Source organism: Malus domestica, chromosome 15 (assembly GCF_042453785.1).
Source record: "Malus domestica chromosome 15, GDT2T_hap1".
Classification (NCBI taxonomy): domain Eukaryota; kingdom Viridiplantae; phylum Streptophyta; class Magnoliopsida; order Rosales; family Rosaceae; genus Malus; species Malus domestica.
The window spans coordinates 11,474,050-11,499,415 of NC_091675.1; the positions used below are offsets into that span (position 1 = coordinate 11,474,050).

Below are 25,366 nucleotides of genomic sequence, written 5' to 3' on the forward strand. Positions count from 1 at the left end.
TTTTTTTGCACCCTAGTTCGAAAGAAAATCACAAATGGCCACTATTATTTTGAACTGTTATTACATAAAGCTGTTATTACTACTATCAACATATAACATTCAAGCTTAAGTAACTATAAACGTTGTAAAATACTTGTAGCTCAAGTAGTAATAATATTTATCCACGCTTTCAACATCGTGTGTTTAAACTTCCCCTTAAGGCTTTGAACGTGAAATACGACGTCTACTAGTGTAGGATGAGGTTTAACATCTTATGAAAAAAAATTGATAAAGATAATTTTTGAAGGGAACTATTATTAGCACTCTAAAAATTTTATTATATACTCCTTGCACGTGTATTTTTCTTTCTAATTATAGAAAGTTTAGAATGCGAAATGAGATTTTAAGTGTGCAAATAAGCACATTCATATTGAAGCAAACATAGTACCTAACAAACTTTATAAGTTCACATTTTTTTCAAAAAGAGGTTAATTGATGGCTTTGCTATGGCAGTCTATATTTTCGGGAGCGAAAAATATTTACAGAACCATTTCAACGTCTTCTAACCATCGTTATGTGATTCAATATCATAAAATGACGAATCCAAAATCTACAAAACGAACCTAAAATTCATTCCAACTAACTGGGCCACTCGTGATGGTTCGAAGTTCACATTTGTAAAACATAAGGAATTATATTATGTATACCTTGGAAAAAGAATAGGAAATTTTTATTCGATTTTAAAACGGAGGGAACAAAACAAGCGCAAGATATCACAGAATCTCTAACCGCACTAGATCCCCCACCCCTCCCCCAATTGGCAGGGACTTGGATTCTCTGCCCTCCCATTTCGGTGCCCTCTCCGTGCCCTCCTGTTTTGTGTGGTCACGGTTAATCCATACTAACATTTTATATTGTTTTTTATAAAAATAATAAGACAAAAAAAAAATAGTAATATAAAATATTGACGTGGCTTAACCGTGACCACACAACAGGAGGGCACGGAAAGGGCACTGAATTGGGAGGGCAGAGAATCCAAGTCCAATTGGCAGAACACAATTCCTACTTTTCGTTCCGCTTTCTCCACTTCTCCACGATCTCAATCTCCAAATCCCCAAATCTCCAAATCCCTAAATCCGTCACCAGAGTACAAACCCTGTGATTATATCTTGCGGACAGAAAAATCAGAGAAGGAAGATGAAGATCACGGCCTTGCTGGTCCTCAAGTACAATTCAGACGAATCCGACCCGATCATCTTGGCCAATGCCTCCGATACCAGCCACTTTGGCTACTTCCAGAGGTCCAGCGTCAAGGAGTTCATCGTCTTCGTCGGTCGCACCGTCGCCAGACGCACCCCACCCGGCCAACGCCAGTCCGTCAAGCACGAAGGTCCGTTCTTAATCCGGGTCCTCCCTCCCAATTTTCAGGGATCTCCTTTTACAGTTGTTTTTGTTTTCACCTGCAATTGTTCTTTAGGATATATACGAATTTATGCCAATTTGCAATTTGATGAAATCTATGATCATCCCATTTCGTGTTACAAATTAATTGCTGATTAATCTGATTTGAATTGGGCTGTCGGTGAAACTGATTTTTTTTTCTTTCCTGGACTTGCGGTTCTCGAATTTGTTTTGAACTGTAGAGTTTTTCTTTTTCTGCAAGTTGTTGTAGCAATTATAGAATTTTGAGGGTTCAATTTTGAATTTCGATGCCCCAATTTCCTTCGGCATCAGTTGCACTTCTAGGTTTTGTAGCAATGTCTGATAATTTTCGATATGTTGACGCCCGTTTGATTTTTTTTGTTAATTGTTATCTTCTTTAGGAGTTCTAGTGTGCTCATATGAAACCTGAATTTCTTTGTTTTGTTTCTTCATAGAGTATAAAGTGCATTGTTACAACAGCAATGGTCTCTGTGCGCTGGGTTTTATGGATGATCACTATCCCGTCCGAAGTGCATTTTCTCTGCTCAACCAGGTAACGCAGGGTTCATTTAATCATTGCATTATACATTCAATAATCCCTTCATTTTCCATGCCTTGCTTCCCATGTTACTAGTGGCTTATAGTGGTTGGAATTACTAAAGCGCTAGCATTGGCTGACGTTGGTGAAGTATCTGGTAATCTCAACCGTGTCTCCCATTGTCTTCACCACATCACCACTAACCAATTATTGAAGTTAGTGGGTTTCGTGTTGTCAAATATTGGCGATGGATAGTTTTGTCAGCTTAAGTGGGTCCCCTAGTGATAATTTTAGATCCAATTGTCTTTGAATTGTTTGTGTCTGAGGTTTATACATACTTGGTTTCATGGACTGCTACAAATATGGTGCTCCATGCTTGTTTTATCAAATAACTGATTGATGTTAGTGATTTACAGGTGCTAGATGAATATCAGAAAGCTTTTGGTGATTCTTGGAGGACTGCACAACAGGATGGCACACAACCATGGCCCTATTTGAGTGAGGCTCTGACGAAATTCCAGGTGTGCCTGTTAAGCTGTTTTATACCTTGTTTGTTTAGTTGTACTCAGAAGGCAACGGATGGGTTAATCAAGACTGCTTTCTGTTCTTACCAAACAGATAAGTTTTATAGAGTTATAACTGAAGCTACTTTCTTCTTTCTTCCTTTATTTTCAAATTCCAGGATCCTGCAGAGGCTGATAAGTTGTTGAAAATTCAGAGGGAATTGGATGAAACAAAAATTATCCTTGTGAGTATAATGCATTACTTCAGTTAGATTTTGATCAACATATTGTTGTCGCTCGTTTTTGTGTGATCCTTTAATCTGTTTGTTGGACCTCCAATTTGACATGTTTACTTTTGTTTAGTAATGGCCAAAATAAATCTTCAACTTAATATCGTATATGCTGAATTCTTTGCCTGAAACAAGTTGTAGATATCTTAAGTGATATAAGTTTATCTTTATCTGCCATATCCTGGTTCATATTTGCCACCTTCTACATTTCTCACCCGGCTTATTTGTTATTTCTTTCCATGGTACAGCATAAGACTATTGATAGTGTGCTTGCACGAGGTGAGAGACTGGACAGTTTAGTCGAGAAGAGTTCAGATCTTAGTGCAGCATCGCAGGTACATTCATAAAATTCTTGTGATACAATGACATGTTTACGGCTGCACACACTCATATAGTACATATCAGCCACTGTCTTGTTAATTACATATAATTTCAAGTGTGATGTCATGGTCTGCATTTGAACATAAAGGCCTAAGTTTATCATAGTGTGATTATAATATTTTTTTTTAATTTTTATTTTTACAATCTGTCTTACATATCATCACTGATTACACTGTACTGAAGATTTTAGGGTTTGTATTTCAAGTTGTGCGTAAGGATTTTTGAGAACTTTTTTCGCCTTTTGTTTTAAACACTCTAGATCTGCCCGTTGAAGTTTGGAAAGTTCAACGTGCCAATCAGTGTTTAAATACCCTAAGTTTGTTTCTAACGTGAGTAGATGACGACGGTGTTTGTTTGAAACAGATGTTCTACAAGCAGGCAAAACAGGCCAATTCGTGTTGTACCATATTGTAAGCTTGTAAGCCGAGCAGCAATCCTGTAACGACAATCCCATGCTATGATGTTGAAGTTGATGGATGAGAAATTGATGATTGTAATATGTTGATATCATTTGGCAGAAGTGTGTGAAGTTCCCTCATTTTCGTATGTATCAAAGAAAGGGAAACCAAATATTCATAGAGGTCTCCTGCTATTATAATATACTACGGTTTCTGTTTCGTAACTTGAGATTTTAAGTACGTCTCCGCCTGCATGTACGTGATATTCTCAGTATGATTTTATGAAATCTATGTCATTGCTTATTCTTTCGAAGCTGGGTCCTCATGATTGTTAATGCTACCGTCTGGTTCTTTATGGATTCTGCCCATTTTGTGAGCGGGAAATGATTTCCGTACATCGGTTCTTTATGGTAGATTTGTTTACAGAAATAGAATTGATGCTGCCCATTTTTGAGCGGGAAATCTTATTTTAGTAACACGTAAATGTCGCTGGACAAGTGAGGAGTGCTGTACTCGTATGTATGTATGTATGGCTGGTGATATATCACGTGATGAGAAAGACGGAATCGTTGCACCCGTCACAGGAAAGTTTGCCGACATCCGTTGTCACATGGAAGTTTCTCGACATCCGTTGAATCCTGGCGATGTTGACATTGTCCACACGGATAAAACCTTGATAAGAACGGAAAGACATGATACCCCACATACATCCATTAAACTGTGGAGAAAATTTTCATCGTCACCGAAACAGAAAAGGTACACACAAAAGATACATTATGTGTTTTTATATAAATGGTAAAAAAAAATTTTTTGTATTAGCACTCTACAAAATGTTGAATATACCCCACATTAAAATTTAATATTAAATAATTTATTTGCCCTACTATGCAATGATAATTTTGACCTTATTAGGTTTTTTTTTTTTTTTTTTAAATTCTAAATACATCCCAAATCACTTTTAGTGTATTATTTATCTTCTCAACTATCAAAACTCTCTCATCCTCCATTGTTGAACAAAACTCTAACCAATGATACTACAAACATGTTGATTGAGGAAAATTGTTTTTGACGAATAAAACACGAAATCGATGTTTCGGAAGCTTCACATGAGGTAAGACTTCATTATTTTCATTGTTTTAGTGATTTCGATGACATCGATAATGATTTAATCTTGTGTTTGCTGCATTATTTAAAACTTCTATATTGGTATTTATCTTTTAGGGTTCATATTAATCTTGCGTACCCAGTAACATAAGTCGTATTAGAGTCATATACTATTACAAAGTAGGTACCGCTCGGCCTCAAATAACGAGTTCAAAGCGTAATTGTTAGGTGATGATATGGAAGTGAAAAGAAACCTAAAAGCTTGGAGGAAGTGGGGTGTATAGAAAATTAAAAATAAGTGTTATAAGATTTGAAAAATGTGAAGTGTATAAAAAATATGGAATGTACGTATAAAATATAAAATGTATATTGAGAATGTGACTGTGGGGTATTATAAAAAAGTATGTAAGATGTATTAAAATAATTTTTAAGTGAAAAAAAATAAATATAAAGTATGTAAGGTTTATTCAATAATTTGGGTAGAGGTGACGAGGAAGACCGGATCGCTGCACCCGCCACAAGACAGTTTGCCGACATCCGGTGCCAGATGGAAGTTTTTCGACATCCGTTGGATCCTGGCGATGTTGACAATGTCCACACGGATAAAATGTTGATAAGAACGGAAAGACATAATACCCCACACACATCCATTAAACTGTGGGAAAAAATTTCATTGTAACCGAAACACAAAAAGTACACACAAAAGATACACAACATATTTTTACCATATATTTTTATGTAAATGATAAAAAAAATTAACTTTTTAATACATATATCTCACTATTTATATAACATGTGTTTGTACCATACTTGACTAATCCCGAAACTACTAAGCACCGGTCAACGTTATACCGTCAAGGACCCAGAAGAGTTTCCCTTCAACCAGAAGGCCAATCACAATGCGACACGTGTCGACATCAGAAGCCAATCACAGCGCGACACGTGTCAACATCAGAAGTCAATCACAACACGACACATGTCAATATTAGAACAAAACTAGAAACTCTCTTCTATAAATAGGGATCATTCTCCCACAATAATCTCTAATGTCATTTTGTACTAAACTATTCACTAGAACTCACAAAATGAGAGCTTAAACCTATGTATTTGTGTAAACCCTTCACAATTAATGAGAACTCCTCTACTCCGTGGACGTAGCCGATCTGGGTGAACCACGTACATCTTGTGTTTGCTTCCCTGTCCCTATTCATTTACGTACTTATCTTCACAAGTGATCGAAGCAACCAAGCGAAGGTCACAAACCTGACACTTTCTGTTGTACCAAAGTCCTTGCTGATTTTGTGCATCAACATTTGGCGCCGTCTGTGGGAAACGACACTTATTCCCACTCTTTTCAGCTTTGTCAAGCTGGTTTCCACCGCTCGTACACTCTCTTTTGGCCAAGCATCTCTCTCCGATATGGGGAGCGAAAGAAGCCACAACACACAGAATGACACCCCCGCTGGACCTAGTATGAAGCAACGAAAGCAGGAAGGAAATAGAGTTACTCTTCAAGCTAAAGTCGATGAGCTAGAGGTTCAGAACAACAAGATAGCGATGAAGAATGAAGTCCTCCAGGAACAATATGAAAAACTTTTCGAGATGCTTCACGAGGCTAGGCAAGCTCAAACACATAAGCTCGTCGCCCCTGTTGAGGTCAACAATCAACTGAATGCCCCCCAACACGGAGGGTCGCCGATATCCGACACGGACATCCCTGATAGGGATCGAGCTACACATCAATGTGATAATCAACATGAGACTTCTCTCAACCCAGCTGCTTCAACCCGAAGCAGGAGAAGTAGAGGAAAACACCTTCTCACAGAGGGAGTGGAAGGATCAAAAGCTGTCTATCGCGATTGTCGAGACTTCCTAAAGCAACGTCGAGAGAATCCCATCCACATAAGCTCGAAGATCAATGACCCAAGGGTTTTTGAAAGACTCGGTCCTCTTCCACGACCCAGGCCAGCCGCCAATCTAGAGAATAGGCAACAAGTCCCAGAAGAATATGAAGGTACTGGGGACTCGGAAACATTCCGACATACTCACTCTAGAAGTCAGTGTGGCGAGTCCAGAGAAAGATCACACTATCTTGATCAAACTTTCCTACTTCCAAGAGGCGATGGGGACTTAAAGAAGAAAACTTCGGTGGTGCACGACTCCGTTCAGGACCCTCTTGTCCTGCAGCTCCTTGAGGAAGTAAACAAGCTGAAGGCTGAACGTCAAGCCGAGATACCTGACTGGAACCAACCCAGGCCTGGCCCTCTCACAAGAAGGATCCTCAACACTCCACTCCAAGCGAAGACAAAGCAGAAGCTTGACTTACAGCTCTATACTGGAAGGGAAGACCCGATTGAACACCTTAACCTCTTTGAGTCTACCATGGTATACCGGGGACACACCGACGAAGAACGGTGCCTTCTCTTCCCCTCCACCCTCTCTGGCGGAGCTTTAAACTGGTATTGCCGTCTTCCACCTGAGACAGTAGACTCATTTGAAGAGTTGAGGAAGCTGTTTGTCTCTCAACACATCTTCCAGACCGATCGCTTGCATTCCGCAGATGACTTGTACACTATTTGCCAGAAGCCGGACGAGTCATTACGAAAGTACGTTGGCCGCTTCAGCCATGAGTATTCTCGCTGCGCTGAGGCAGATGACAAGACCGCCCTCAAGGCTTTCACGGCAGGCTTACGTGACTGTTTCTTCAAGTACATGATCAATGCCAACACTTGGAAGACTTACTCTGAGGTGATGACACAAGCTTACAACCATGCCTCCGCCGAGGCAAGAACATATCAAGGGAAACCCCCTACAGTCACCCCTTATCAGCAAGTAGGGAGTGGAGGCCAGATCCAACCAAATGAAAAGACCTCAACCTTCCAAATGGTAGCAGCACACCCCCCTGCCTCATTTAATGCTTCGCCAAGTCAGCAGACATATCAATCTCAGGGCAAAAGGAAAGACTTCCATCCTCACCAATCTCATTTTAATAAAAAGAATAAGGGGCACTATCGCGATAACTCAGGATATCGTCACAATAATGCCCGCCCCCAGGCAGTCAACGCGGTGGGCCAATCACGTGTCAAGACAGGCCCTACCCCGAGGTATGAGACATACACCTCTTTGAATGCTACATGTGCTGCCATCTACCCCAGTATAGCTCACCTTATACCAAAGCTAAAGCCAAGACAGCCAGATTACAAGTCCACGAAGAACACGGGCATGTTTTGCTGCTACCACGAGTATACTGGTCATGATAGTGAGAAGTGCATTATCCTCCGTGACCATATTGAAGCTTTGGCACGTGAAGGAAAAATTGATCAGTTCCTCCTTCACCCTCCAAGGGATAACCGTAACCAACGCCAGGTGAATGTGAAATATTCCATAAGCGGCGGCACACCCATATCTGAATCTTCCAATAGGGCCATGAAAAGCAGTGAACGAACTTTGAGACCTGGCCATCAAGTGTTTCACGTGGAAGACATCAGAGGAGGCAAGTATCAAAAGCCTAACTGGGATCCAATATGTTTCTACCCTGAGGAAGAAAGAGGTATCATCTACCCTCACAATGACCCGCTGATCGTGGAAGCTCACATAGCAAATTTTGATGTGAAACGAATCCTGATAGACACAGGTGCTTCAGTCAATATCATGTTTGCTGAAGCTTTCAAGGCACTTAATGTAGCTGAACACTTGCTCGATCGCTCGATTTCTCCTCTGATAAGCTTCTCTGGCGATATCGTGCAACCTTTAGAGAGTATACACTTACCATTCACCATTGGTACAGGCCCCTACACAGCTACTATTACCACTAACTTCCTAGTGGTCAACTGCCCGACGGCATACAATGTCATCTTTGGGCGCACATGCATCAATGATCTCAAGGCCATGGTATCCACACATATGTTGTTGATGAAGTTTCCAACCCCTTTCGGCAATGGGTACATTAGGGGAGATCAACTTAGTGCTCAATCATGTTACAACACTTCAGTCAAACAACAACACCTGCCTGTCCCCAATGAGACTCTCTTTATACATAACCAAGTCGTAAAGACCAGTCCAGATGAATCCAACTCGGGTCTTCAGGATGGCAACAGTCAACCCGACGACCCTCGAGATGACTCATTCACCCAGTAAGCACAACCCACTGAAAAGTTAGAGAAGGTCTCTATCTCCAAAGACCATCCAGACCACATGGTGAAGATTGGCACCACTTTGTCACCATCCCTTCGGTTGTCGCTGATCTCCTTTTTGCAAGAGAACGCCGAGGTCTTCGCTTAGTCATATAAAGATATGCCGGGCATCTCTCCCAATATCATCTGTCACCACTTGAGTATTGATCCCAAGACCAAACCAGTAAAACAGAAGCGAAGATTTTATGATGTTGAACGATATGAGGCGATGAAAGCAGAAGTTGAAAAACTCAAGGACATAGGCTTCGTCCGTGAAGTCAATTACCCAACATGGGTAGCAAATGTTGTCCTTGTTAAGAAAAATCCGACCAAGGAAAGTCTCCTGCTTCAAAAGGTCTTGTGGAGAATGTGTGTCGACTACACCGACCTAAACAAAGGATGCCCGAAGGATAGTTTCCCCCTTCCTCTCATTGATAGACTTATAGACTCTACGGCAGGGTGTGAGCTCTTGAGCTTCATGGACACTTATTCAGGATATAACCAAATCCTCATGAACCCCTCAGACCAAGAACACACGGCCTTCACTACTGACAGGGGACTATATTGCTATAAAGTCATGCCTTTCGGCCTAAAGAATGCAGGAGCAACTTATCAGAGACTGGTCAATTCAATGTTCGTCGAACAAATTGGGAAGAGCATGGAAGTTTACGTTGATGATATGCTAGTCAAAAGCAAACATGCTGACCAACACATCACCAACCTATCTGAAACTTTCACCATTCTAAAGAGGTATCGAATGAGGTTGAACCCCAACAAATGTGCCTTCGGCGTGGGCTCTGGCAAATTCTTAGGCTTCATGATTAGCCAACGAGGCATTGAAGCTAACCCTAAAAAGATCAAAGCAATCATCGACATGAAAGAGCCAATAACTTCAAAAGACATCCAAAGCCTTACTGGCAAGGTGGCAGCCTTAACCAGATTCATCTCTAAGGCCACAGACAGATGTGCTCCTTTCTTCAAAGCACTCAAGGGGAATAAGAAGTACATTACATGGACGAAGGAATGTGCCAAGGCATTCAGGAACCTCAAAGAGTACATGAGTAAAGCTCCTCTGCTCTCCAAACCAGAAGTTGGTGACACTCTCATCATCTATCTATCGGTTTCGGCTTCAGCAGTCAGTTCTGTTCTTATTCGAATGGACAGTGGTGTCGAACGGCCCGTCTACTACGCTAGCAAGGCCCTACAAGATGCGGAGACACGATACTCCAACATTGAGAAATTAGCTCTAGCATTGGTCATGTATGCTCAGAAACTTCGCCCTTATTTCCAAGCACACGCCATCATCGTGCTTACCAATCACCCTCTTCGATAGATACTCCAGAGTCCTGACACGTCTGGACGAATGATCAAATGGGCGATAGCATTGGGTGAGTTTGACATCTCCTACCAACCAAAACCAGCCGAAAAAGGTCAAGCAGTAGCAGATTTCATCGCCGACTTCACATATCCTGTTGACATTGCTTCTACACCTGAAGCAGTAGCTTCATTACCATCGGAAGCTCAGAAAGTAGAATCAACGACCCCAGCATGGAGTCTGTATGTTGATGGCTCATCCAACCAACAGGGATGCGGAGCAGGATTAGTCCTCACTACCCCCGATAAAGTGGCGATGGAATACGCTCTTCGTTTCAAATTCAAGGCATCGAACAATGAGGCCGAATACGAAGCCCTTCTAGCAGGCTTACGTTTGGCCAAACACCTTGGGGTTAAACAAATTGATATCTTCAGTGACTCCCAATTAGTGGTCAACCAAGTCACAAACAACTTTTATGCTAAGGATAGCTCCATGGCAGCATATCTTGCGCAAACGCGACTTTTGCTCAAGCACTTCCACTACCAAATCACCCAAGTTCCTCGAGCGGCAAACAGTCATGCAGACGCTTCGGCTCGCCTCGCCTCGCCTCGGCAGTGGAAGACAAGATTGGGAGAAAAATTCATGTCGAATTGTTGGCAGAACCAAGCACCATGGTCGCGGAGGTGTGCAATTTACAACAAGAAGATAGTTGGATCACCCTAATTTATAAATTCCTTGCTCATGGCACCCTCTCAATTGACAAAGTCCAAGCTAAGCAGATTCGATACAAGTCTGCCCGCTACCTGATCATTAATGACCAACTCTACAAGCACGGTTTCACCCTGCCATACCTAAGATGCCTTACACCTGCGGAGGCGGAAATTGTCCTTCGGGAAATACATGAAGGAGTATGCGGAGATCATGCTGGGTCTCGATCCCTAGCACACAAGACTTTTCGCCAAGGATACTATTGGCCAACACTCTACCAAGATGCCATCAGAATATCTCGCTCATGTGATAAGTGTCAACGCTACGCAACTATCCCTCACTCCCCTCCCGAGCCGCTCACTCCTATGATCAGCCCTTGGCCCTTCGCCCAATGGGGACTTGATTTGATCGACCCAATGCCTGCAGGGAAAGGCAAGGTCCGCTATGCAATCGTTGCAGTTGACTACTTCACAAAGTGGGCTGAAGTAGAACCCTTGGCAACCATTACTGAGGGAAAAATAGAAGACTTCGTATGGAAGAACATCCTCTACAGATTCGGCATTCCCAATGCGATAGTCACGGACAATGGGCGGCAGTTCGACAACAAGAAGTTCAAGATGTTCTGCTCTAAGTTCAACATCAACTTATGTTTTGCCTCTTCAGCCCATCCCCAGTCTAACGGACAAGTCGATGCCGTTAACAAAATAATCAAGCGCACTCTGAAAACTAGCTTGGACAAAGCTAAAGGTTGTTGGCCAGAATTCGTACCCCAAGTCCTTTGGTCATACCGCACTTCATATCGGACTTCCACAGGAGAAACTCCATTCTCACTTGCTTTTGGTACAGAAGCAGTTGTCCCAGTTGAGCTTGAGCAAGCAACATACTGAATCCAGAACTACATACAGAGTGAGAACGACAAGCAACTCATCCTCAACCTAGATCTAGTCGAGGAACATAGAAATCAGGCTCACCTGAGGAATGTCGCCTACAAGCAGCGCATCTCCAACTACTACGACTCAAGGGTCAAACCTCGCTCTTTCAAAGTGGGAGACTGGGTACTGAAGAAAAGATTAATCTGCGATAGAGTCCCGAGTGAAGGAACACTCAGTCCTAACTGGGACGGATCGTTCGAGGTCGTTGGCATCAGTCGCCCTGGCTCCTACAAGCTCAGAAACTCCGACGGCAAGACCCTTGGCCATCCATGGAATGCTGACCACTTGAAGTACTATTACAAATAGACTCACATTGTACAAGTGTTAAGCTACAGCCGTTCGGCATCCTATGTAACAAAGACCATTTGGTATGAATTCAATAAAGAGGTGATTTAGCCAACTCGGCCATAAACTCTTTTCCATTCTGAGCAATGAAACACTCAAGTGTTGAAGCTTCAACGCAAACGTTTCCAATACAAAACAAAATCTAAGTATGTGTCAACAAGACTATACAAAGGATCTACATCATACATTCCAACACATTCATAAATAAACATCATACATTCCAACACATTCATACATAAACATCATACATTCCAATACATTCATACATAAACATCATACATTCCAACACATTCATGCATAAACATCATACATTCCAACACATCCATACATAAGCCAACTGTGCTTCGAAAGGGTTCAACACACTTTGTGTCATTCGACATTTGCCACAATGTGCCTCGACACCTTGCCCTTATTCTCACCAACTAGGTGATGAATGAACTCACCTTCGTATCACCAACTAGGTGATGAAATGTACAACCCGTACTCTAATATTATTTGGAAACTTGCCACCCTTATCACCAATCAGGTGAAGAAGGAACTCATCTTCATGCCACCAACCAGGTGATGAAATGTACAACGAGTACTTTCCTTCATGCCACCAACCATGTGATGAAATGTACAATGCGTACTCTTCTTCATGTCACCAACCAGGTGATGAAATGTGATGAAAGGTGATTAAGGAATTCACATTCGTACCACCAACCAAGTGATGAAAGCAACCTACCATTCATTCCATTAACCAGAAGACGAGTGGTACAACTTGTACATGTGAACTCCTAGCATTCACAAATAATCACAAACCATCAAGCTTTACAACTCAACTAGGGGAGCACTTATGCCTAACAAGAGCTATAGTCACCAACAAAGTCTTATTGCAAGCCAACAATGGCTTCAATGCATGGTATACGAAGATCAAGCTCTTCAACCCTCTTGCATCTGCTTCAGACATTTCTCCTCTGTAACAATGCAAACACTACAACTCATAGAAAGCTTCAAACGCTCTTGATTAAGACTGTTCGAAGCAAATTCAATTTATATGGTTCATCCAAACCTTCGACTACTACAAGATGTGGCTTGCATCACAATCTCTCGCTTAACAGTATGGAAGCAAAATTTGTATACGTTGTCTCTCCCACATTTTCAAATTTCTAGTTTTCCAAAAAAAAAAAAAAAAAAAAAAAAAAAAAAGGGAAGGGGAACACAGCAGCTTCATCAATGGGATTCAACTCCCAATCTCAAAAGCTTTGCACTATGTTCATCAAGATAGTGTGAAACACAATCAATTTATGGTGCCCACAAAAGCTTCATCAATGGAGGACAAATATCAATCTCAAAAGCTTCGCACTATGTTCATCAAGATAGTGCGAAGCACAATCAATTTATGGTGCCAACAAAAGCTTCATCAATGGAGGACAAATATCAATCTCAAAAGCTTCGCACTATGTTCATCAAGATAGTGCGAAGCACAATCAATTTATGGTGCCAACAAAAGCTTCATCAATGGAGGACAAGTATCAATCTCAAAAGCTTCGCACTATGTTCATTAAGATAGTGCGAAGCACAATCAATTTATGGTGCCAACAAAAGCTTCACCTATAAAGCTTCAACACTAAAGCTTCACCTATAAAGCTTCAACCCTAAAGCTTCACCTATAAAGCTTCAACACAAAGCTTCACCTATAACGTTTCAACCCCAAAGCTTCACCTATAAAGCTTCAACACAAAGCTTCACCTATAAAGCTTCAACACCAAAGCTTCACCTATAAAGCTTCAAACACAAAGCTTCACCTATAAAGCTTCAACACCAAAGCTTCACCTATAAAGCTTCAAACACAAAGCTTCACCTATCAAGCTTCAACCCCAAAGCTTCACCTATAAAGCTTCAAACACAAAGCTTCACCTATAAAGCTTCAACACCAAAGCTTCACCTATAAAGCTTCACCTATCAAGCTTCAACCCCAATGCTTCACCTACAATACAAAATTTCAACACCAAAACATATAATAGGTTCGCACACTCTTCATCAAGATAGTGCGAAACTAATTCAAGTTTTGTATCATAAAAATAGCTTCACCTAGTCACGCTATATACCCAAGCAAAAATCTATAGTCAATAAACCTTACCTATTAAACTATTTCCCAAACACAAAACCTTGTGACAAATAAACAAATTTTGTTCACAAAACCAAGATTCCCTTGAACCTGTACAAAAACATGGGTAAACACAAACATTTGTTTTGTTCTACACCCACAACATCCCTGTCATAACCAAACAAGCAATTATGTCTATGTTTCCAAACATATTATAATAAATCAAACAACAAGCCAAAATCCCAAGTTTAACTACAAAACCAACCCAAGCAACCTCTTTCCCTCTTTTCCTCTTCCGCCTCCTTTCATCTATCAAATTTCTGCAACCTTTGCTCTTCTCCAGTGGAGCTGAATTTTGGACACCCTATAGTTCTTGAGCAGATGAACAACTTTCAAGAAGGAATCGTTTCTGTTTGAGCGACGGAAATTAAAGTGTTGAGGCTCCAAACACGACAGTCGGATTCCCGCAAATTTAAAGACTGCTGTGATGTTTCGAAGATCTGGAAATATTTAACCGTTAGTTCATTTTGAATTTTTGATATGTCATGAAAGAGATGATAAGGAACAACTTTTATGAAGAAAGTATGTTGATCTAAACAAGAGAAAATGGAGTTTCGAAGCTCACAACAAGTCTGACAGGTTGACAGAAAAATGATGAACAGTCACTCATCATACCTGAATTTCTGGATTTGTACTGCTCCGATGGATCTCAAATTTTGATATGTTGTAGCTGACAAGGTGAGGAACAACTTTGATGAAGAAAGTATGTTGATCTAAACAAGAGAAAATGGAGTTTCGAAGCTCACAACAAGTCTGACAGGTTGACAGAAAAATGATGAACAGTCACTCATCATACCTGAATTTCTGGATTTGTACTGCTCCGATGGATCTCAAATTTGGATATGTTGTAGCTGACAAGGTGAGGAACAACTTCGATGAAGAAAGTATGTTGATCTGAACAAGAGAAAATGGAGTTTCGAAGCTCACAACAAGTCTGACAGGTTGACAGAAAAATGATGAACAGTCACTCATCATACCTGAATTTCTGGATTTGTACTGCTCCGATGGATCTCAAATTTGGATATGTTGTAGCTGAAAAGGTGAGGAACAACTTCGATGAAGAAAGTATGTTGATCTGAACAAGAGAAAATGGAGTTTCGAAGCTCACAACAAGTCTGACAGGTTGACAGAAAAATGATGAACAGTCACTCATCATACCTGAATTTCTGGATTTGTACTGCTCCGATGGATCTCAAATTTGGATATGTTGTAGCTGACAAGGTGAGGAACAACTTCGATGAAGAAAGTATGTTGAGCTGAACAAGACAAAATGGAGTTTAGAAGCTCACAACAAGTCTGACGGGTTAACAGAAAATTGATGAACAGTTACTCATCATACCTGAATTTCTGAAGTTGTACTACTCCGATGGATCTCAAATTTGGATATGTTGTAGTTCACAAGATAAGGAACAACTTTCATGAAGACGACTTTGCATCTGAGCTATAGAGAATGGTGTTATCTTGCTTCCAATCAGGCTGATTAGTGGAAACGAAAAGCAATTCCACCAAAGAAAAGATGAAAAAGAGAGAAAAGCTACTAATTGCACTTGATCTTGTCTAGTCAATAGCATGCAGCATCAAACACACAAAAGTTGGAAATATTTTTAGATAAGGCATATATGAAGGTGTGACATCAAAACACGGCTTCGTTACTTTGACAAATTAGTAGCAAGCAAGACACCTCATTCGGCAACTCTCCTCGCCTGAAGACTTAGGGGACTCCCACCATATGCTACTGCACCTTGATACTCGGCAGTCTCACAACCACTCAGTGACTTGGATTTTTCAAGTCTCCAACCGAGAAGTTTTCCTCACTCGGGAAATTAAGGGAACACTACCTCAAACTACACGCTTCACTCACAAAGCTTCAACAATACAGGTTTCAACAAAAGAAAAAATTCAAAGAACTTTCTGAAGAAGGCTTTTGTGTATTTAACACAATATGTTGAAATGAAGCAAAGCTTATTTATTAATATTTTTGATAAGCCACAAATATGTACATATACATGAGTCAAAAGAAACAAACAAAAGGGAGCCTTCACAAAGGTTGCTTAGGGGAAGTCTCAGCAGTCGGTAGAGCCCCAGAAAGAGAAAGCACCGGAGGGTGGTTATCCGGAGCCTCAGTACTTGACAAAACCCCAGAAGGAGGAGGCATTGGAGGTTCATCATTTGAAGCTTCATTACTAGGTACAGCCCCAGAGGACGAAGACAATAAATGCCTTTGGAACAAACCCACAAACCGCTGATGATCAAGTAAAACCTTACCATCAGATTCCTTCATTTGGTCAAGCTTCCTCTTCATGTTTGTAGCATAGTCATGGGCGAGCCGGTGCAACTGTTTATTCTCATGGTTGAGCCCTCTAATCTCCTGTTTGAGACTCATCACTTCAGCAGCCAATGATTCAACTTGGCGGGTTCTAGCAAATAGGCGTTGGGCCATATTAGACCGTTTGGAAAGTAGTCTGTTATCTTTGGGAGTGAGAAGGTTCCTGGCCACCACTGCAGCGGTTATATCATTCTTCATCACAGAATCTCCAACGGTAAGAGGACCAGTAGGGGATATGAAGGATGGGCGCCATATGTTGTCTGAAGAAGGCGTGGCTGTCTCTTCTCCAAGGTTCAAGTCAAAACGACGGTCGGAGGGTCCAGACATTTTCAAATGTGTTGAAGAGGGAAGAGGTCAGACAAATCAAGATCTTAGAAGTGCAAGAAGGGAGCTTCTACTGGTAGAGATTCAAGTGTGATGTGGAACTTAATGCCAGCCTCTATAAAAATCTGCACTCGACGGAGCTTCAGAAATCGAAGAGGCGTTTGCTTTCTCAAAAGCTGGGCTGCTCAGAGACCACGAGGGCTGATCTTAGAAATCGAAGAAGCACCTGCTTTTTCAGCCTCGTCAGCACCTATCACATGCACACTCAGCTTTGCGGAAATTACGGGCAATCTGTCGAAGATTTCTGGTGAAATAGAAAGCACGTGAATCTTACTGTTCAATCACCGCTCTCCACATGCACCATCAACTCCTCAGGTACTACATATAACTTTGTCAAAGATCTCTGACAAAGTTTAGGCACAAGAATTTCGAAGTTCCAGCTACCCTACTATTACCCACAAGGGTAAAGGAACAGCACCACTGCTTGACAACTGGAAAGTCCCTATGTGTGTCGACCTCCGTGTTTTGCGGCAAGACAGGTTGGCAAGAACGTCCAACCTTTACTCACATTCGAGAAAAGACTCTCAACATAATTACTTTCTCAAAAACCGAAGTAGCACTGCTTTCCGAATCTCGAGAGTCAGATCCTCGACGGGATTGCTTGTTCGAAAACAGAAGAGGCACAACTCTCAGAACTTCGAGAGCCAGATTTCCTTAGATAAAGCTTGTCTGTAATCTTTACATGTAACATCAGCTTTCCAGATACCAGATACCACTTTTTCAAAGTGCTCTGACAAAGTTAAAACACGTGAAGCTGGCAGCTCCCACTACATTGCTGTGACCAAGAAGGGTAAAGGAATAACATTACTACTTGTTATTGGGAAATCCCTATATACATCGACCTCATTCTTCAACGGACAGGCAAACCTGCAAAAATGCTCAACCCTTTCTCACATTCGAGAAGGCACCCTCAACATAACCTCTCGAAATACTCAGCTTTATTTCCCCCCGATAATACCTCAGCAAATAAGTCACACCAAGAACAAGAGTATCTCATATCATCAGGGTCGAAAGCAAGAGTATTCCATATCATGCTTTCTCCCTGTCTTTGTCTTTGTCCTTGTCCACACTTGCAGGACAAGGAGAAAGAGAGCAGTCAGTCGGAACCTGAAATCAAACCTCCAATCTGGAACTGACTGCCTGGAACCTTTGCCTGGTTGCTTACTTAGCATTGCTCTCGAGTACTCATCCTCAACTGCTGTCAAGGTTACGAATTCCACCGGCAAATACCTCATGACAGTTGATCAGATATTGGCTATTTACACTGAAGCTGCCAAGCGTGGATGAGTCACTATGAAGGAATGTTCTGAATGACCATTTAAATGCAAAGGTTGCACACCACTTCTGCCATGCAAAAGATTGAAGCAGAAGGGTCAACGATGAACTGAAACATATCACTACATCACGACACCTTTCCATACCACATTCACTATTCCGTCAACAGCAAAAGTATCATATATCATCAAGGTCGAACGTACTCTAGATTTGATGGACTTGTTTTGACCTTCAAATTCTTGAGTCGGCCTTATACTCTGGAGGGAACCAGAAAACCCTCCAGCACAGTTCAAGAATAAGCCTGTGGAAAGTTACTTCTTCAAAAGCAAAAGCAAAAGTATCTCATATCATCTCTTATCCATTTGCTTCTCCTTATCCTGGCAGTTGAATGAGAGACAAGGAGAAGGAGAACAATCAACCGGAAGCCGAAGTCAAACCTCTGATCCTGGGTTGCTTGCTTGGAAGTTTGACTGCTTACCTTGTCTGTCACCTCTTTCGGCAGATCTCCTAACTCGGCGACTTGGGGGACTCCTACTATAGGGTTTGTATCACACTTGACCAAACCCGAAACTACAAGTAAGCTTCAAGTGAAATTGATACATTACCTTGTGCATCTTCATCGGTTAAAGATACCACCCCTGGATGGAGGAAGCGTACTTCCAGAGAAGATGCCACATCTACCTATGAGAAAGATAAGGCAAGTGAAGACGATACCAAACCTCGGCACTTAGAAGTTTCGTGATTACTCAGCGGCTTGAATCTTGCAAGTCCCCAACCGAGGAGCTTCCCTCACTCGGGAACTTAGGGGAGCACTGTTTGTACCATACTTGACTAATCCCAAAACTACTAAGCACCGGTCAACGTTATATCGTCAAGGACCCAGAAGAGTTTCCCTTCAACCAGAAGGCCAATCACAATGCAACACGTGTCGACATCAGAAGGCAATCACAGCGCGACACGTGTCAACATCAGAAGTCAATCACAACACAACACGTGTCAATATTAGAACAAAACTAGAAACTCTCTTCTATAAATAGGGATCATTCTCCCACAATAATCTCTAATGTCATTTTGTACTAAACTATTCACTAGAACTCACAAAATGAGAGCTTGAACCTATGTATTTGTGTAAACCCTTCACAATTAATGAGAACTCCTCTACTCCGTGGACGTAGCCGATCTGGGTAAACCACGTACATCTTATGTTTGCTTCCCTGTCCCTATTCATTTACGTACTTATCTTCACAAGTGATTGAAGCAACCAAGTGAAGGTCACAAATCTGACACTTTCTGTTGTACCAAGTCCTTGCTGATTTTGTGCATCAACAACATGAATTACTATCATGTATACCGATCACACTGAAAATTTTCTCAACAGTGGTCCTTGGATTCTTTTTTTACTAACTAATCATCCCAAATTATCATCCAGAAAATTCGATCAAAATCCAGACACAAAATGCATAACAAAACCAACTTGATGGAAACTTTACAACGTTGTTACAGTACAACAACTAACATAATCACAAAACGACGTCGCTGCTAGGGTAGAGAGGCAGTCTACAGGTTGCAAAGGGGGTCTCAGCGTTTCTTATTACAAATACATACACACTCACTCGGGACTCCCAAATATGATTACACTGCTACAGTAGGAGTGTGCTACGAGATTATCTCTATCTTCCGAAGATGGATTTGAACCACCAGATGCCCTTGGTGTCTTTGGGGCCTTCTTCTCCCTCCGGCGGACTCTCGCTCTGCCGCGTCTTGTGGAGTTTGCTCACGTCGTAGCCCTCGTCCGCCGCCCTTTGGACCAGCTGGTTGTATATTTCTTCATCCAGATGAGGCCGCCTGCTCAATATCTGCATCCAATTCCCCACCCCCCCACCAATAACAACAATCAAATTTTTATATACGGATTTACACAAAGGCACAACAAAATCAAACAGGCGTCATATGCTCAAATAGAACCGATCACAAACTTTTAAATAAAAAATAAAACCCAAGAAACTACGATGACAACATGAGGGACTTTTGTTTTGATTAAAAGTTTGTAATCTGTTCTATCTGTGCGTATTTTTTTCAACCGACAATACTAATTCTCACTAAAAATCAACAAAATCAAAAATAAATTAATAAAATATACTGAATTTTAACGGTAAATTAAACGTATACGTACCCAAAGGGAATTCCTGCTAGGCTGGCCAATCAAAGCGTACTGATAATCCTCGTCAATGAACAAAACCCAGTAATCCCCCGTGACAGGAATGATCGGCAGAAATGGCGGAACATAAAACCTCACCTTCAGTTTCGCCTCGTCGCTATTCGGGTCCGCCTTGTAGGCGGTGCCCTCGATGAACCCCCTCTTCCCGTCGGTCCAAGTCTCGTTCAGCACATTCACGGTGCCGTCGTCTTTCAGAGTGTAGGTGGCACGCGTGTTCTCGCCGTTCTTGGGCTGAAACCGCGACGGAACGGAGGCAATCTCGTACCACCGCCCCATGTAGCGCTGCAGATCCAGGCCCTTCACGACTTCCATCGCCTTCTTCGTCGCCATTGTTGCAGATGAAGTGTTTGTGTTCTGGTTTTTGAGAGAGCGAGTGAGGAATTGGTGCGGGAATTTGCGAATTTTCAATTTTTCGGTGGGGGTTTTGTAACAGGATAAGGTGTGTTGAGGTGGCGGAGTTTAAATGGGATTTTGCTTGTCGGCAAAAGGTGTATTGGAAGGAGGGGGACGTGGTGCTTTATTAGCCTTACACGTGGAGTGTGAATGGTTGAACTTGATGCACACATACGACAAGATTCCAGAATCCATGTTTTTGTACACTTGCATTTGTTTCTGGAAGTATTCAGAATTCGAGAAGTTGCTCTCGCGTAATGTCGATCTCCCATTTGCTATAAGAGAAAGTTGAAAGATATGGATAGAATCATCTCCGAATTTCTTTAATCAAATTCATTCAATTCTTAAATTTGGATTTTTGAAATTTGATTTTCAAAAGTTCGAATTTAGAGATTATGTAGATTGGTGGAGGGGAGGATCCCTTTCCGAAAGATATAAATGTTTGTTATTTTTGTTGTTTTTTCTTTAATTTTAAAAGAGAAACGAATTCTTATTGTGTCTTTTTTAATTACATTGATATGTCATTTTTAACTTTACTATCAATAAGATTAATTTATACAATGAAGAGGATCAAATTTTGGAGAAATTTTTTATTGTGTCTCGAACACGGGCGGTATGGTACTTTCCGAAGCTATTTGATCAAGTGCTTAGCTTAGGGGTTCTTTTTTACAACTATTTCCCAATCTTCAATTGCCGTCATGGCATTCATTGATTCAACAAATTTAGATATTTAAGTAGAAAAAATTAACTTACTTTGTTAAGTTACCGTGTTATTGTATAAGCGGTGGAAATTTTATTTATTTTTTTCTGCAAAATATCTCCAAACCTTATGGCGTAAGAAAAGCAACTTGGGATGGTAGTTTGAAACTTGAAAGAGAAGCAAACTTGATGAGAAGCACTAGGCATGTCACTCTCATTGCCTTGTGAAATCAAGGGGTCCACCTAAGGTCTAAATGTCTCAAATTTCGATCACACACAGCTTTAAGTATGATAAGATCAATCCCACATATGGATGAGCCCAACTGATAAGATCAATCCCACAATTATGATATTTCTTATAACTTATGACACCATAAATATATAAATTAACAAGCTAAATTAGAAAAGAAATCAATGTTTTTAATTTATTGTTTATTTAAAAACACAAACATATAATTTTTCAGTTTATTTATTTATGTAAGTAGTTATAGTATTTGTTCCTAGACGAGTTAAATTGTGCAAGTGGTGACTTCTAATTGAGTTAAGTCAGTTTGTCAAAATAAATGATCAATTACACTAACAATCTTAGACGTTTTTCAATTTTTTTCACAAAATCCCCTCCAGTTTTCATTAAAGGGGTAAATTCTTAAACATGAGGAAGTTTTTGTGAAAAATCGAAAAATCTAAGGAGTTGTTAGTTTAATTAACTGTCATAAAATATGTCCTCGCTTATATGCATTCAAATTTAAATGTCATGTATACAACTCTATAATTCAATTGGTTAAATAGGTGAGTTTGATTCCTCCATAACCAATACCGCTATAAGAAAAATGTTCGAAAATCCATCCTCAGAGATTAAAAATAATTTAAATTATCCCATTGTCAAAGAAAAGAAAATCAATGTTGGGCTTTATGGCCCACTTCTTATCTGATTTGCTGTTATGTCAACGGGCCTCTTTAAGCACATATTTATTGGACTGAAATATCTTCTTTAAACAAGCTCGCGAAAACAACAGTCCGTCACAAGATTATAAAGAGTAGGATCTCTTCTCTTTTTTTTTCATTTTTCATTCTCTCCCCTCCTATTTAAACGGTCACAATTAAGTCTTAATATCTTATATTAATTTTTTTTATAGAAAGGAAAAGACAAAATATAGAATGTGAGAAGAGGGGATGGAAGGAGATGGAAAGAGGAAGGAGAGAATCCTAGTCCGATTTTAAAAGCTTACAGCAGGCCCGCTCGAACACAGACATAAACTCGCACGCCCAATTTAGAATGAACAGGCACATAATATGAATTAGGTAAACAAACCGATTGTATTTGCGGCTACAATTCAATCACTAAGATCTGATGGTAAAGATTTTAATTTATACTATGCTTCGGTGCATACTAGAAAAACCGTTATGCCAGCTATATCACTAAATCAATAATGAATTTAAATTCCCCTTTAGCGAGAACCGAACCTAAACCTCTAACGCAAAAATGAATAACACTAAATCTTAATACTAAGTAACTGTTAATAATTGCTTTTGAGTTGGGGAAAAAAACACCGAGAGAGGAGAGATCTTGTTTACCAAAACCACTAGAAAATTTCTGGCTGTTTCCCATAAATGTGGATGTGGAGTGGAGCCGCTGAGACTTGTTCCAAGGCAGTTTGACTCTCCCCTAATCAAGATTCAAAACAACCAGTCTCTCATAGATTCCCAATTAGATCTCACTTTCCCCAAATTACACTTCCCACACTAATACTCCCATACCTAGAGAGAGAAACAAGAGAGACAGAGAGAGAGAGAGATGTCAAGGCGATCTGCTACCTGTTTGAGGTGCTGTTTGGTGGTGTTTGCGGTGGTTTCTGCATTGGGGGTTTGCGGGCCGGCCTTGTATTGGCGGTTCAAGAAGACCGTAAAGTTGGGGGGTTCTAAAATCTCTTGCCCTTCTTGCAACTGCGATTGCCCTCCTCCTTTGTCTCTCCTCAAGATTGCTCCTGGTACCTCTCTCTCTCTCTCTCTATCTCTCTCTCTTTCTCTCAAATGTGGGTTTATTTTGTTGTTTCGAATCTGATTTGGGATATTTCGTTTCTGGGTTCTTTTGAAAGTACGGATTTTTATTGATTGGAGTTAAATTAATGCGTACCCATGGCATCAGTTTGGTGTTTTGATCTTTGTTTTTGCTACTTTTGGATTTGTAGCTGCTGTTGTATTGGATTATGTGTGAGAAATGGAACCCAATTCCGATTTAGATTACTTTTCCTCTTATTCCATCTGATTTTAAGCTGAACAGAGTGAAATTGGAATTTCCTTTTTGATAGATTTGTGGCTTTGAATCCAGTTCATGGTTTTGAATTATAATTTGTTTCGAGTAAAGTTGAGATCTTTGCTGCTCTAGTTTTTACTTGCTCTATATACATTGTGCAAAGTATGGTTCTTGAAATGTAAATACAGCACCTACCTGCATATCATATATCAACTGTTTAAAGTACCGAGGGCAGTATGTAGTCTTTCTGATCTGAGTTCATGGATCCGTGATGTGCTCCTTTTTTGGCAACATAATCTTGCTTGCTCTAGTTCTGCATGTTGTGATTTTAATCCATGGGTGCCTGGAAATCTCGTTTGATCATACAATTACTGTCGAATATTCTTAGTGTGCCCAGTTACTCGAAATGGGTCGAACTGGGGGAAGAGGGAGAGTGGTTGTTTGAACTTATCTTGTCGTAAGTGGGTTGTTCACATATTTGATGAGTTGTTTAACCACCTGTAGAAGAACTAGAGCTACAACGATATAGTGCTTTAAATTTAGATTGAGCACTTGTCATGGCATTTTTATTCAGTCTTCCGTATCTTCTTTCAAACTATTGTATTCTGGGAGTTCATTTCCATCTGTATAATAACATGCTCCTTTTTTGTTGTTCGTTATTCCGTTGCAGGATTGGCCAATCTCTCAGTCACAGGTTAGAATGCCTCCTACCATTCCATTCAACGTCTTGGTTTATTCCTTTTTCTGCATTCCAGGTATTTCTTGTGATCTATATGTACAAGTACATGAATGTGATGAATATTATGTTGATCAGATTGCGGAAGTAATGACCCAGATCTGAAGCGGGAGATGGAGAAGCAATTTGTGGACCTTTTAACAGAGGAATTGAAGCTGCAAGAGGCTGTTGCTGCAGAGCACACCCGACACATGAACATCACATGTGCTGAAGCAAAGAGGGTGGCTTCTCAGTACCAGAAAGAAGCAGAAAAGTGCAATGCTGCAACAGAAACTTGCGAGGAGGCGAGAGAGCGCGCTGAGGCATTGCTCATCAAGGAGAGAAAGGTGACTTTCTTGTGGGAAAGACGAGCCCGTCAAATGGGTTGGGCAGGAGAATAGCTTGTAAAATTCGATTGCAAGTTCTCGTTCGGCTCAACTAGCGATTCTTCTTTCTCCGCAGTATTTATACACACAACCACGCAAATTGCATCGGTTGTTTCTTCCCCTGTTACAGCATAATTGCTATCTTTCTCTTCCACTAGTTGTACTTGATTGCCCTCAAACGTCATATAGTTACCAGATTTTACCGTTTGAACAAAATGTTATGATCCCTAGCCAACTCTACTTATATGAAGTAATTCATACCACAGTAAAATTATGATTAGTATATATTATACAGGGAGCGGATTCGTGGCTCTCTATTTTTACACAACTTTTGACACGAGTATTTGTGAGTCCACTTCGTAATGTATTCTAACGATCCGAACTGTTTATTTTTTAGGTATTTCCTCAAAGATCAACTGAATTTCCTGTTGTTTATTGCTTGCATATGTTAGCATCACGTGTTATGATTAATAAAGACAC

The 25,366-nt window shown here is 40.7% G+C and overlaps 3 protein-coding genes across 3 annotated transcripts; 2 read left to right on the top strand and 1 right to left on the bottom strand.

The window, feature by feature from the left end:
• The first annotated feature begins 967 nt into the window (after positions 1–967).
• LOC103400013 (VAMP-like protein YKT61) lies at positions 968–3,824 on the top strand. The gene is made up of 6 exons (XM_008338693.4): positions 968–1,369; positions 1,857–1,954; positions 2,356–2,460; positions 2,622–2,687; positions 2,981–3,067; positions 3,477–3,824. The coding sequence occupies exons 1-6, from the start codon at positions 1,177–1,179 to the stop codon at positions 3,525–3,527; spliced, it is 600 nt and encodes a 199-aa protein (XP_008336915.1). The 5' UTR covers positions 968–1,176; the 3' UTR covers positions 3,528–3,824.
• Positions 3,825–19,654: 15,830 nt separating this feature from the next.
• On the bottom strand, positions 19,655–21,071 carry LOC103431387 (temperature-induced lipocalin-1-like). The gene is made up of 2 exons (XM_070814459.1): positions 20,395–21,071; positions 19,655–20,077 (listed from the first exon to the last, which is right to left on the bottom strand). Exons 1-2 carry the CDS (start codon positions 20,767–20,769, stop codon positions 19,892–19,894), a joined length of 561 nt encoding a protein of 186 aa, XP_070670560.1. The 5' UTR covers positions 20,770–21,071; the 3' UTR covers positions 19,655–19,891.
• Positions 21,072–23,068: 1,997 nt separating this feature from the next.
• On the top strand, positions 23,069–25,214 carry LOC103415557 (uncharacterized). Its single transcript, XM_008353875.4, has 3 exons — positions 23,069–23,519; positions 24,456–24,479; positions 24,600–25,214. Exons 1-3 carry the CDS (start codon positions 23,327–23,329, stop codon positions 24,899–24,901), a joined length of 519 nt encoding a protein of 172 aa, XP_008352097.1. The 5' UTR covers positions 23,069–23,326; the 3' UTR covers positions 24,902–25,214.
• The last annotated feature ends 152 nt before the right edge of the window (positions 25,215–25,366 follow it).